Source organism: Talaromyces amestolkiae, assembly GCF_001896365.1.
Source record: "Talaromyces amestolkiae strain CIB chromosome Unknown scaffold5.1, whole genome shotgun sequence".
Taxonomy (NCBI): domain Eukaryota; kingdom Fungi; phylum Ascomycota; class Eurotiomycetes; order Eurotiales; family Trichocomaceae; genus Talaromyces; species Talaromyces amestolkiae.
This window is the reverse complement of record NW_024468041.1, coordinates 75,219-87,699: the sequence shown is the minus strand read 5'-3', so window position 1 is coordinate 87,699 and position 12,481 is coordinate 75,219. Positions and strand designations below refer to the sequence as shown.

Sequence of the window (12,481 nt, the reverse complement as noted above, 5' to 3'; positions counted from 1 at the left end):
TTCTACTCTGCAATATGTGACATTGAAAGGCTCCGTGCTCTTATGAATACCTTTACTGCTATTCCATGATGTCGGAAACAGCCAGTATGTATTAATCACAACACAGTCAATGTTTGCAACAGTGCACCGAGCTCTCTCGTATTTCTACACCTGCACTCCCACACCGACTCGAGTCTGTTTCATTCCAGCAATACCATTGTCTTGTTATGTGCAGACGAACGAACAACGCAATCCTCCCCTGTCCAGCTGTTTCACTTGACGCCGATCCTATCCGATTACTCTGTTCTTGGTTCTGGATACCGGTCAAGCATACAGTGTATACACCATGGAACTCTTTCGAGAACAGTCAATACACCTCGCGCGTTTTGTGCATGTATAGTACTGGAGCTGGCATCGGGGGAAGAAGAGTTCCCCGGACTTTTGGTCTGTGGGATCTTCTTCTTTTCGTATGAAGGGATTGCAAGATTAATATATCAGGGCCTTCATAGTTCATGTTTTATGTCTCGCTTTTTCCGCTCGCTTTACGTTTCGTGGAGCGGGGGATGTTTACTACGAGAGCATGACTCCTTGCGCACTACATTTATTACTTAAAGCTAGCTATATAGATACTTAGCTACAGAGTTATAATTTTCCCTTATCATCCACGATCTTGACAACAACCTTCCCCCATGTCCCCCTACTACCCAACGCCTTTAGCGCCCTGGGCACACTCTCCAGCCCGATGAAGTTCTCGTCCGTATATGCTGTACTCTTGAACTTGCCCTGGTCAATCATATCAAAGATGCCCTTCCAGACCACCGGCACCGTCTCACGCTCAAAGTTTACGTATTGACCCCAATGTATCCCGACAATGCTCACGTTCTTAAGCAGGACACGATTGAGTGCGACCTTCTCAATCGTCCCCGCCGCAAAGCCAATGACCAACAGTCTCGCATTCCAAGCGACACACTTCAAACTCTGATCAATCATTCCCACAGGATCATAAACAACATCAACACCCGCCTTTCCATTCCCCTTTCGATTCTCCTTGCAAAGCTTCTTAACCTGCTCCGGCCAATTCTTGTCCGCACGATAATCAACCACATAATCGGCACCGAACCGTCTCGCAACTCGGCCCTTTTCTTCCGATCCCGTAGCCGCAATGACCGTTGCACCGAGCGCTTTCGCGATTTGAACGGCTGCTAACCCAACTCCGCCCGCAGCAGCGTGCACAAGAACCCAGTCCCCCGCCTGCACATTTGCACGCGTCACAAGACCACCGTATGAAGTCGGCGCGGTAACAAACAGGCCCGCTGCATCTGCAAAACTCCACCCTTTCGGCACGGGGAAGAGGGATGCTTCGGGTGCAAGGATATGAGTCGCATAGGCGCCCTGGGAAGCGCCGAAGACTCTATCACCGACTTTGAATTTGTGTGTTTTGGAGCCTGTAGGAGTGGCGAGGATGGTGCCGGCGAATTCCATGCCGGAGATCCATGGGAAGGGCGGTTGGTGTTGATATTTGCCTTGGATTTGGAGGATGTCGAAGAAGTTTGTGCCTGCGGAGTGAATCTCGATGAGATATTTGTCTGGTGTTGGTGAGGGAGTGGGCAGGTCGGTTATTTGGAGGTCGAGGGGGCCCTATATATGAATATCTCAGTATTAGTGATTGTTCTGACCGTAGTGTAATAAGATGAGATGTACCTTGACATATTCGCTGAGTTGGATAGCACGCATGGTGTAACTCTTCTGGTCAGGTGACACAGTGCTGATTGTATATTTGAATTGTAGACAATCTCTGGAAACGATTGTTGACAGTAAGAAAGTTGACAGCGGAGATAGCTGTTGATACTTGATAGACAGAAGTTGGGGTTGTGGGGAAGCCATCAAAGTAACCTTCTCTGATGCCTCGGCCCATTCGGTTACTCCCACTGAAACACGATCTACATAGTAAACTTGAAACTATCAATACAGCTACAAGATACATCAGTCTGTGATAGTTACTGGATTTACGATTTGAAAGATTTGAATATTGTAGGTCGATACGCACTTAGACATCTCATTCACATCACGGATAAGTACAAGTATCAATCCATCAACGCCTGATCCTTTTCCTTTCTCGACTCCTCCCAAGTTTCTTGATTCAGTGCACGAGTAAAACGAACAAACAACACGAGTAAGACATGTACCACTCAAAGGACGCCAGAAGTAGAGAAAGATAGACAAAAAAACTCCTGTGACCGCCCGGCGTCAAACAAATAGCAAGGGTATATACACATAGATATATTCATATATAACACAATACGTGAATTGATGTTGGGGAAGGTTGACAAGTAACACCAACGAGAACAACAACCGCCGACGCCAACAATGCTCATCAATGACAGACTCCAAAACTAATGCTACAAGGACCGTGCTTGTTCAATGACCGAGAGGCCTTTGTAATAACTGCTCATGACCCGCATAAGCGTAGATATCGTGAGGAATCAATGGATGCGGATGACCTGCTGCGATGTATTGTGGGTGTTGCGGCTGTGCGGGCTGATAAGCAGGGTGCATGGACTGCTGCATCGATTGAAGGCGTTCTTGTTCTTGATGCTGATGCTGCTGAGCCATCAGATCCATCTCTTCCGCCGATTCCTTGGATTTTCGATCCGACACAGGCCTGCGTTGACGGCCCTGTCGATCAACCCGGACAACCCCAGGCGCATACTCGGGTGTATAATGCGACGTCGTTGCCCGTCGCCAAGGTCGCACAGATACGCCCTCGTCATAGCCATGGTAACCCGAGGCTTGTGTCATGGGTTGTGCTTGCGTCTGTGCATGTGCATGTGTTTGAAGTTGGTACGACGCGCCCATTCCCTGTGGAGAAGGCATATGTTGCATAACCGGGTTGTTGTATCCGGCAACGGGATTTACGGCTCGTCCATGGTAGTAGGCCGCGTTTGCGCCTGCTGTATCGTACAAACCGGTATACCAGCTGGTTGGCTGCATGGTCAACGCTGCCGCCGGGTTGGAGTCTGGTTCAATAAAGTCGTTTCCAGTGGGCCAGTGCGTTGTTTTCGGTGGTGCGGGTTGTGGGTATGAGATGGGGGCCATAGCATAGGTTGGAGAAACGTAGGTTGGCGACAGCACATGGGTAGTTTGTGGTGGAGGAATGCTATTTGTTGGCGATGGCTGCTGTGGTTGTTGCTGTGTAGGGAGATCGTAGGCAGGGAGACTATGCGTCGCGAATTGCGCGACAACAGGAGTATTGATCTGACTGATCGAGCCATGAGATGAATGCTGTTCTGGGGTAGTAGTCATAACAGGACTGGTCGCAGAAATTGATCCGGTCCAAGCCTGTGTAGTAATAACTTCAGGCTGCGTGACCATCACGGCCTGCTGTGGGGAGACATGTTGTTGTTCCTGTTGCGACTGAACCCATACGTCCGTCGGGTACCATTCGCGAGTGATTGCGAGGTTCTCACTTTGAGAATACTGCGATTGTGGTGGGGTGGGAATTGCCATAGCTGCGGACGTATTCGGGGTACTATTCTTCATATCATTCTTGTTCCTCGTCTCCACGGGCGACATTCCTTCCGATCCATCCTCCTCGTCGTCTTCCTCATTGTTATCTCCCTGCTCGCCGGCGGGKTTCTTTCGGATCTGGCGGGACGGCTTGGTAACTCTCCATTTCTTCAGACGACTTCGCAGTTGCGTTTCACTATCGACCGGTTAGCACGAACGAAGGTATTCAGCCGCAAGTCGGCGGGGCATACCTAGGATTGAAATCCTCTGTGCGAATCTGCTTGATCACCTGCTTCAACGGCCATTCTTCGTCTTTGTACAAACGAGCGATCAGCGCCTTCTTCTTCTCCCAGACATCCGACGGTATCGATGTTTTCATTGTATCTTCTGATCTCTGTAATCGATTGACGCTGCCACCTATGACTGTCGGGTCGTCGGAATTACAGCAGTCAGCCGTTCAACGTCGAGTCAATGGCAGCTGTAGATGTCGAGAAGAAACGGTGCAGGTAGGTGTGATCACGGTGAAGGTGGGAAGTGAAGGGGAAAGGATTTCTGGGCAAGATCGACAGGCAGGCGGGCGTGTATATAGGCAGTTGATCAGTACGTATGGGGACGGAACTGGTCATATCAATCGGTAAGATTCAAGCGCAGGAACGGAGTCCGTATTATTTGTACTCGATTGCGTTATACTACGTACGTAGTAGAGTTAGCTTAGCTGGAAGTGGAAATACTTCATCCTCGTGGTGGTATGGCATGCGTATTACTATTGAAAGTAAGTTAACTACACTACTACAGCTCGCGGACGGCGAGGACCCAGGGGACTCAGCCGGAGCCCTAACCGTGGCTGCGCGTATGGTTATTTCATAACGGAGTGATTACACTCGATGAGCGTGCGGAGCCAGGTGATAATCAATGTAATGTACCGTAATTACACTTTGATCTAGGCCGGCAAATCTTGAACATCTTAGTGCCGTCGTTAGCACCACTGAGTCTGCTGACTATCCCGCTTTGAGCCTCGGGACTAACCCCTCTGGGTATCCTGATTGGCGGGCAACCCTGACCGTGTCCCCTCCATTGGCCTCCAAGGGTTCATCTGGTTCGCTCTGCCCCCCCCACTCCTGCCGCGCTCTTCATATGCATCATCCTCATTCAGTCGCTACTATCGCCACGTCCCACGCACTATTGGCTCCGCACTGCCACTCGCGGCTTCTCTTCTTTCATTCCGACGGGGAGATAGTCCGCGCTAGTCCCAAACAAGGCCAAACGTACACCACATCTCCTGATTGGTCGTTAGTCTGTTTCTTCAGGGTTTAGGGCCATTGCTTGATCTCGCCCTTCTCTAGGCCTCCGCCAGGTAAGAAGTGGCTAGTCTGAGTCTAGTCGTCTCGCTCTTGATTGCTACTCCTGCCTGATGGAGTAAGGTGGTATGGTCGAGTCTGTCCTTTCTGCATTGCATAAATCGCTGCGCAGTAATCACAATCCTGAGCATAACAGTGAACATGGGGCCAAATCGATACCTTTAACGACATAGTTTCGCTCTCAGACTTGGACTACGTACAATTAGGCGCCTACACATTTAATAACTAAGTTGATGACGAATATAATCGAGTTTAGAATGACCCGTCAGACTGGCTCAGATCCGCTAAATTGTTCATAGCAAATAAAAGTAAGAATACATACAATACACAGCATATACATCGTAATGAACAATTAACCTTCGGCATGTTGAACCTTCTTTTTCTTCAACCTTACCCGAAAAGGACCGTACTCGACTCGACACTAAATGTAGGCGGGATCTAGTTCTCTTCCGGCTCTAAAGATTGTCATGTCTGTGAGTCCAGATTCTCTCAATCGGTGCGGCACCCACTGACCTCGATGAAATCTGTGTGTAAACTGTAAAGTCACGATTCACCACTAAGTTAAAGTAGCAAAGTGTACGCATCGCATCGGTCCTAGAACCATATGGTCCAGCTCTCCGCACCCATACTTCCTATTCCTAGTTAGAGCTTAGCAGTGCTACGAACCTCGGCATCATCTGATCAACTCTTTCTCCTCTTCTGTTCTGGTCGATTGGATGCTTAATGACGATCTCCATGCACCACATCTGCGAGGCTGTCGTAATGATAACACCATTCAGGAATTCTTCACCCGATAATACGTAGACTACTACCCAACTTACTGCCTGAGCAGATGTAGCGTTCGGACTCGCGAGACAGTTGCGCCGGGCTATAGACGGGGACTCCATGAGGTTAACCATATTGTCGGGCTCTGCTAGCCCGTTAGCCGTCATCAGTGCCACGGTTTTATGATTTCCGAGTTATATTATGCATATCGGTCAATCACCTCTTGTGATTTGAACCGATTATTGATGATTCAAGCAGAGCGTAAGCTGTTAAAATCTAGTCTTAACGATGGTTTGTACTGAGCATCCTGGCCGGGCCAGCGACGACTAAACGTGCACGGAGACGGAGTACTCGGGTCTTCAGCCAACATTAATCTAGAGTAAAATACAAGGCTCAAGTATATAGTACGTACATACGTAGATGATCTTAAATCTCGCATCCCACAGACTCTCTCCACCATCCAACACACCAACGGACTACAACTCGAATTGTCAAAGTTCAGTAGTCACCAACGTGGTTTCCAAGATAAGTACATACACACAGACATATCTACAATGCGACGCCATGACAAATAACTCTATCAACATTAAAGTTTCACTTCAGTAACTACGTTAAGTGTCGCTCAAACACATTCAAATTTAGCCGACATGTCAACGCATGAACGATTTCACAGCTTCGTTTCATGTCAAGAGACTCAGTGGGTGGAGGATCTCCGAGGATACATACATCCTACTCGGTACGCGGACATTTCACTCCCGCTACCTGTGGTAAAGAACATGGTACACTGTGCCGTAACGAGTAGTGCTCCCGTATACTTACGTAGTAACGTACGAGGTAACATACCGTGCCGTACTCTGTAATAATGTCCGTACGGGTATGTATGTCGAGTCATGTGAAATGCATAGCAAAGCTAATCGGCTTATCAGGCCAATTGCCGCGTACTTTTCAGGTAGGACAGTGCTAGCCGTTTGGGGTTAGATAGGTGATCCTAGAATTCGTGTGGCCAATTGGGGGTTGTACGTGGTAGTTGGGTCGTGGAGATATTCCTAGTCCGTACGTACATCATATCATTGCGAGGAGAGTTACCAATGTGTAACCGACGGGATGGGTGGTTAGTTAAGTGTTGGATTAATTGAAGATTACCTTCAATAGTCGAGAAACATACCTCTGTCAGCCTCATTTCTGATGTACCATAGAGTTGACCCCAATGCTACTTCCCAAACAGTCCAGCAGAGGGAAGTCGACCAATAACTCGTATCATCAGTACAAATACGTATCGTAATTTCGTAACGAATCGGAGGAAATCCGTCATTGCTTTTTCCCTCAAGTACACCATACTTAGTAGTACAACGTACGATCGACAAATGGGGATGATTGAGGACGAATGAGGGTTTCACAATCCTAATGCTGGTACAACAAACGGACTCTTTTGTCGTGCTGCAGCACGCTGCAGATGGTCTGGGCATCGCATGTCGAGTGATCAGTCGTTTTGCATGGTGAGACGGAAAATAAAACGTGCTCGTTTTGTATGACTTCTTGTATGCACTTGGTCCAAAGAGTATGTACGTATCGTTGTAAAAACAACGCCTAGACCTATTGTGCTGTTTGTGCATGTATCTTTTAAACTCCGTGCGGAGTTTAATGTTTGATTTTGGATTTTACGTACACACCAACTACCTACGTTGGTACACTGTCAGATATGTCTGAATAGAGTCAGTACATCGACTTGTTTGTTGGTGTACACAAACTTTAAAAGAGACTATCTGGCCACGAGTATTGCCGAGTTCCAGATGTCGCCCATAAATACCCGGATAAAGGGCAGACAAAGGGTAGATAAAGCTGTTTGTGTTAGCCACTTAGAAGTGTCGACGAGCTATACCGTCTCCTATATTTTAAATTACTAGGAGGCCTTTCCTGCATGTAGCCAGCGAAGTTAGGAGTGTATGTCCTCTCTTTTTATTCTAACCTATGTAAAGCCCTGATTAACCAACATTAAAAAAGTCATTTTTGGTGGCATTTTACTAAGCATGGCCTGGATCGGCCGGTGGGAGATTTTCCGGTGGGTAAAAATCTCGCTTTAGGGTGTCAATGATTTATACATAGCTCATGTATAATTAGTTTATTGCTGAAGTCTAGATCTGTTAAAGGCGGATAAAAAGTTGGTCTGCCAACTAAGTCGAATCTTCATTCTTCACGCCGAAATACAGGTCAAATGACGATGCAGGACTGGTTCATGCAGTAAGAAGCCTCTGACGTAGGAAGGGGAAAATGCAACTAGCCATGGTGGTTAGTAAGAGGCTTTAGTGATGCGTGATTTCTTGTTATGCTCATTGCTTTTTTGGCTTTTTGCCTGTGACTTAGGCTTATAGTCTTGGTATTGATAAGATGTATGCGATAGCCCTAATCGCCCGACTAGACTGATAGAATTACCTACATAACAAAATCTCCCTTTTTAGTACCTTACATGGCCACTCCATCGTCCAGCGCAGTTCGCCAGGCATCAGCTGGTATATCCCCCTGACATCTTGCTCCACAACTTCATACTCACCCCTCCCATTCGCCCACCAAGCATGGTCCAATGCATCAAGCATAACCAGCATTCTCGCCAGCAGTGCCATCGCAAGTGGATCATGCGATTGCAGCAAGTCTCGATAACCTGACTGACATCGTACGGCCATATATGCAATAAATCGCTGAAGGGTGGTAGCATCTACCCCAGAGTAGAAGGCTCGATAATGGTACAATACGTAATCTCTTGCTTCTAGGTAAACGTTCTTTTCGGCATCTGGCATAGTCCAGACATTGAACTCATAAATCAAGCACTCAAGGTCTTCTTCTAGCTCACGGAATTGCAGCCTGGAGGCAATCGGGAGCTTATCATCTGGTATTACGAGCGGAAGAGTCTCGTCTCCTTGCCAGCCGTAACCCTGCACGTTTTTCTGTGCGAACAGAATTCCAACTCCTTCTAGCAATTTGAATGCTTGCACTGGAAGTTCATATGCCGCGTTAGTTCGCGGCTTCTGATGTTCAAGCAGCCAGCACATATGGCAAAGCACGACTGCAGAAAGCCACAGCTGCTCGGTCGAGGCCTGGCTGGTGGTGTTGTCGTTGAGCGCATGACGGTGATGTGCAAGTGCATGGCCAAAATACCGTCGCAATGCAATACCTACCATCTCATCATGCGGCGAATGAGCATGGAGATGAAGCGCCGAAAGCGCCAGCATCGGATTCAGAATAATCTCAGATGAGAAGCCTAGCTGCGGTATAGTGTGGTTCCACGCCTCTGCAGGAGCACCGTTGCAGCTAGGCATAGTCGAGCTGACGACTGCTGTGTAGTGGTGCATTAGGCGTAGTTCCAAACTGCGCCATTTTATGTTGTATGTAACTGAGCTTGGGTGGAGTTTGAGGGAGGTAGGGTTGCCATGTCCAATAGTTTCCAGCTGTGGCCGGCGGGCATCGCGAGGCATATGAGAGTCCCAGTCGCAGCGCTGGATAATTTTATATCGCCGGCGACAGTTCGAGCAGACAGGCTTCGTCTCATCGCACTAGGGGAATTAGCAGGGGGCTGTAGATCAAGAACATAGACCACTAACTTTGACCTTCCTGCGTCGACAATCACGACACCCCGACCGTGACTTATTCAATATAGGCCCCTGCTTATTCAATGAGGTAGACATGCTGATATGCGAATTCATTGGCTTCTTTGCGACAGCAAAGAAATGCGAAGAAGCGAACTTCCGAGGATGCGAGAAAGCTAGATTGGTAAGCTCAATATCGCGCGGCTGTCCAATCACATCTCGATCCGAAGTTGCGAGACTGGGAATAACCCTAAGTATATTCTAGAAATCGAAACTGATGCCATCTTGAAGGTATAAAAAGGACAGAATATTCCAACATTTTATTATGCTCAGATTAACAAATAAAAGCTTTTTATCAAACAAAATGTCTCCTATTCTTGCTGTATTCGGCGCAACAGGCGTCCAGGGGGGTTCCCTTGTCAACTATGTGCTCAACGACCCTGAGCTCAGCCAGAAATATCAAATCCGCGCCATTACTCGTGACATAACTTCATACAATGCCACGGCACTCCAGGGAAAGGTCGAAGTCGTCCAAGCTGACGTATCCGACCCTGTCTCGATCGAGGCAGCCCTAACCGGAGTCCACACCGTCTTTGCCATGACTGTGCCTTCCTTCACCCCGGACGGACTAGAAGTCGAATTCAGTCATGGCAGGACAATCGCCGACACCGCAGTCCGACAGGGCGTCAAATATCTTATCTTCAGCACGCTGCCAGCCGTCAATGAGATCTCAGGCGGCAAATATTCCCATGTCACTCCCTTTGACGCCAAAGCAAAGATCGAACACTACATACGCGGTCTCCCTATCAAGAGTGCCTTTGTGTCGTTTGGATTCTTCATGCAGAATCTACATACTCAGCCATTTCTGGGTCCCGTGCCGGCTCCGGACGGGACTTGGATTCTTGCCCGTCCCGCTCCTCCTACAAGTCGCATTCCATACATTGATGCCGTTGCGAATGTTGGGAATGTAGTCGGCTCTATTCTCGCCGAGCCTGAGAAGTACGAAGGAAAGACATTCTGCGCTGCTGAAAGACTATACAGCCTGGAAGAGATTGCAGCTCTTCTCTCGCAGTCTAGCGGCAAGACTGTTGTCTATAAGCAGGTTACGCTCGAAGAGTTCAAGAAGAGCATCCCATTTGCGCCTGATCTCTTTGCTGATGGGTTTGGGTTCTCGGAAGAGTTTGGGGGATATTGGGGGCCGGATACGGAGAGATTGGTTGCTTGGGCTATTGAAAATACGCGAGGTAGATTACGTACGCTTGAGGAGTACTTGGAGGCAAACCCTATTCAGCTCTGATACAGAGTTCATAGCGACCAGATCATGTCAGGGGTTGAGTACGGTCGTCTAAGTACTCTACAACCTTGGAAGTAATTTACATAAATACAATCTCGGAATATCCGACTAACGACAAATTTCTAGTTGTACATCGCTTAAAAAAAACCTACACAAAGCTCTGAATAGTTTTCAGAAGATAAACCTTAAAACAGATTCGAGATCCGAGATCTGTATCAAGATCCAATTGCCACGAGTTCCGGCTTTCAAAGCTTTCAGAGACTGTATAACGATCAGACCTCTTCTTTGACTTTGTCAATTAATTTATCAATATCTATCAAAGAGTCAATGTGTTTTCCTAAACTGTTTAATTTCAACAATCTCCTTTCCAAAAAATTATTGAATATTGATTCCACATTTCATCTCGAACCAACAAAAGAAGCCCAATGCAACACCCTCTCAGCCTTGGGGTCTATGTCCGTCCATTAGTTGATGAATAAACCTTGTCAACTAGCCGATCCAAGACTGTGATTCGCCAACCCCAAGCCCCAGAAAGCGCGAAATATTTGAATCAAGAAACATAGTGCCCGTTTTCAGCCTCGTGGTCGACAACGAGGCGATGCACGTAAGTTTTCAATAGCTTTCTTCCTGAAAATTACAGGGTTGTGATGATCATTAACCCGGCAGTCTGGTTATAAAAGTTCTACGCACGTACTTAGCAGTACGGAGTTAGTTTCCGTGGTATAAACTCATGGCATTTTACCTTCAATAGCGTGGATGATCACGCACCCGCAGTACGTACGTACTACACAGTGAGGCTGATACCCTTTCGAGATTATCTTTCAATACACACATGATGATCGCCAGTAATTAATATCCCGTAATTTTCTATTCCGCACGTGAACGTGATATTCTCGGAATGATTTCCGACGGCCACGGGGAAATTGCCAAGTTCAATAGTCTCTTCTTTCGTGAGGTTTTATTTGCTTTATTCCCCTCATCGCGAGAGTCAGAGATGTAAGGGATGGATATATTACCGGCTCTGCGGAGCTTGATGGTTGGTATGTATTTTACGTTATTCCATGGGATAGATCGTCGCTTGAGGTAAATCTGCCGTGCCGAACCAGAGTAAGCTCTACCATACACAACCCCAGGGCTTTACGGTATAGATGCCAGGATAGGAAGTAAGGTAGCTGATATGATCGCCTGTCGGCAGTTGACCTGCATCCCCTATTCCGAGCCGACTGACTACATACATACTACGTACATTGCCTGCGTTATCCATGGATTTGCATGTCTCCATATTGCCAATAGTGCAGATGTAATCTCTTTATTTCACGACAGTAATACGTAGGTATATTTCCCCTCACAAGGAGAGCGGAGACTAGTCTGCTACTACGAAGATCATCGCGTAACGCCCCCCAGTCTCGCGTGATACCGAGTAAACAGAGAACGAATGCCGAATTGTGTCCGTTGTGATACATGAAAGAGATTGGCCATGGCCAATGATACTCGTATCCGTTCGCAGCCTGGTGTAGGGAAAGAGGACCTTGGAAGAAAGCTGGAAAGAACACAGTACGAGAGCGGGATGGGGGAGGGGGTTGAGGGATTTGTTTCATTACTCTTTGCGGCTGTTATGTGTATTGAATAAACCGCTGTTTGCGTGTCTGAGAATATACGAACCCTGGACATCAGCTATATGGGATTTGATTTGATTGACGGAATTGATGGTCCAGACGAGTCGTATGCATCTACGTAGAGTGAAGGGTGAGAAGCATACTGAGACTATGCCCCCTACAAAACCTAGTTCGAAACACCAACTACAACAGTCTTGTCCGGCTTTATATCATCTATCTTGCCATGAACGAAATGTATTTTAACACAATAGAGAAGAGTATCATATATAATTAAGACACCATAGAGAAGTAAGAAGATACCAAAATAAAAATCAAAAAAACAAGTACACCATCCATGCAACAAAAAACACAGAATCCAAGATGAATAATAAAACAGAAAAAAGT

General features: G+C 47.2%; 4 protein-coding genes across 4 annotated transcripts; 1 reads left to right on the top strand and 3 right to left on the bottom strand.

Moving 5' to 3' along the window:
• Positions 1–621: 621 nt before the first annotated feature.
• Positions 622–1,713, bottom strand: BHQ10_003167 (uncharacterized protein; the record flags this gene model as incomplete). The annotated part of the gene is made up of 2 exons (XM_040875393.1): positions 622–1,617; positions 1,681–1,713. The coding sequence occupies 2 exons, from the start codon at positions 1,711–1,713 to the stop codon at positions 622–624; spliced, it is 1,029 nt and encodes a 342-aa protein (XP_040731671.1).
• A 684-nt stretch (positions 1,714–2,397) lies between these two features.
• Positions 2,398–3,865, bottom strand: BHQ10_003166 (uncharacterized protein; the record flags this gene model as incomplete). The annotated part of the gene is made up of 2 exons (XM_040875392.1): positions 2,398–3,682; positions 3,738–3,865. 2 exons carry the CDS (start codon positions 3,863–3,865, stop codon positions 2,398–2,400), a joined length of 1,413 nt encoding a protein of 470 aa, XP_040731670.1.
• Positions 3,866–5,265: 1,400 nt separating this feature from the next.
• Positions 5,266–9,286, bottom strand: BHQ10_003165 (uncharacterized protein; the record flags this gene model as incomplete). Its single annotated transcript, XM_040875391.1, has 6 exons — positions 5,266–5,299; positions 5,358–5,438; positions 5,511–5,590; positions 5,666–5,757; positions 8,074–9,154; positions 9,203–9,286. The coding sequence occupies 6 exons, from the start codon at positions 9,284–9,286 to the stop codon at positions 5,266–5,268; spliced, it is 1,452 nt and encodes a 483-aa protein (XP_040731669.1).
• A 265-nt stretch (positions 9,287–9,551) lies between these two features.
• Positions 9,552–10,484, top strand: BHQ10_003164 (uncharacterized protein; the record flags this gene model as incomplete). The annotated part of the gene is made up of 1 exon (XM_040875390.1): positions 9,552–10,484. The coding sequence occupies one exon, from the start codon at positions 9,552–9,554 to the stop codon at positions 10,482–10,484; it is 933 nt and encodes a 310-aa protein (XP_040731668.1).
• Between the last annotated feature and the right edge of the window lie 1,997 nt (positions 10,485–12,481).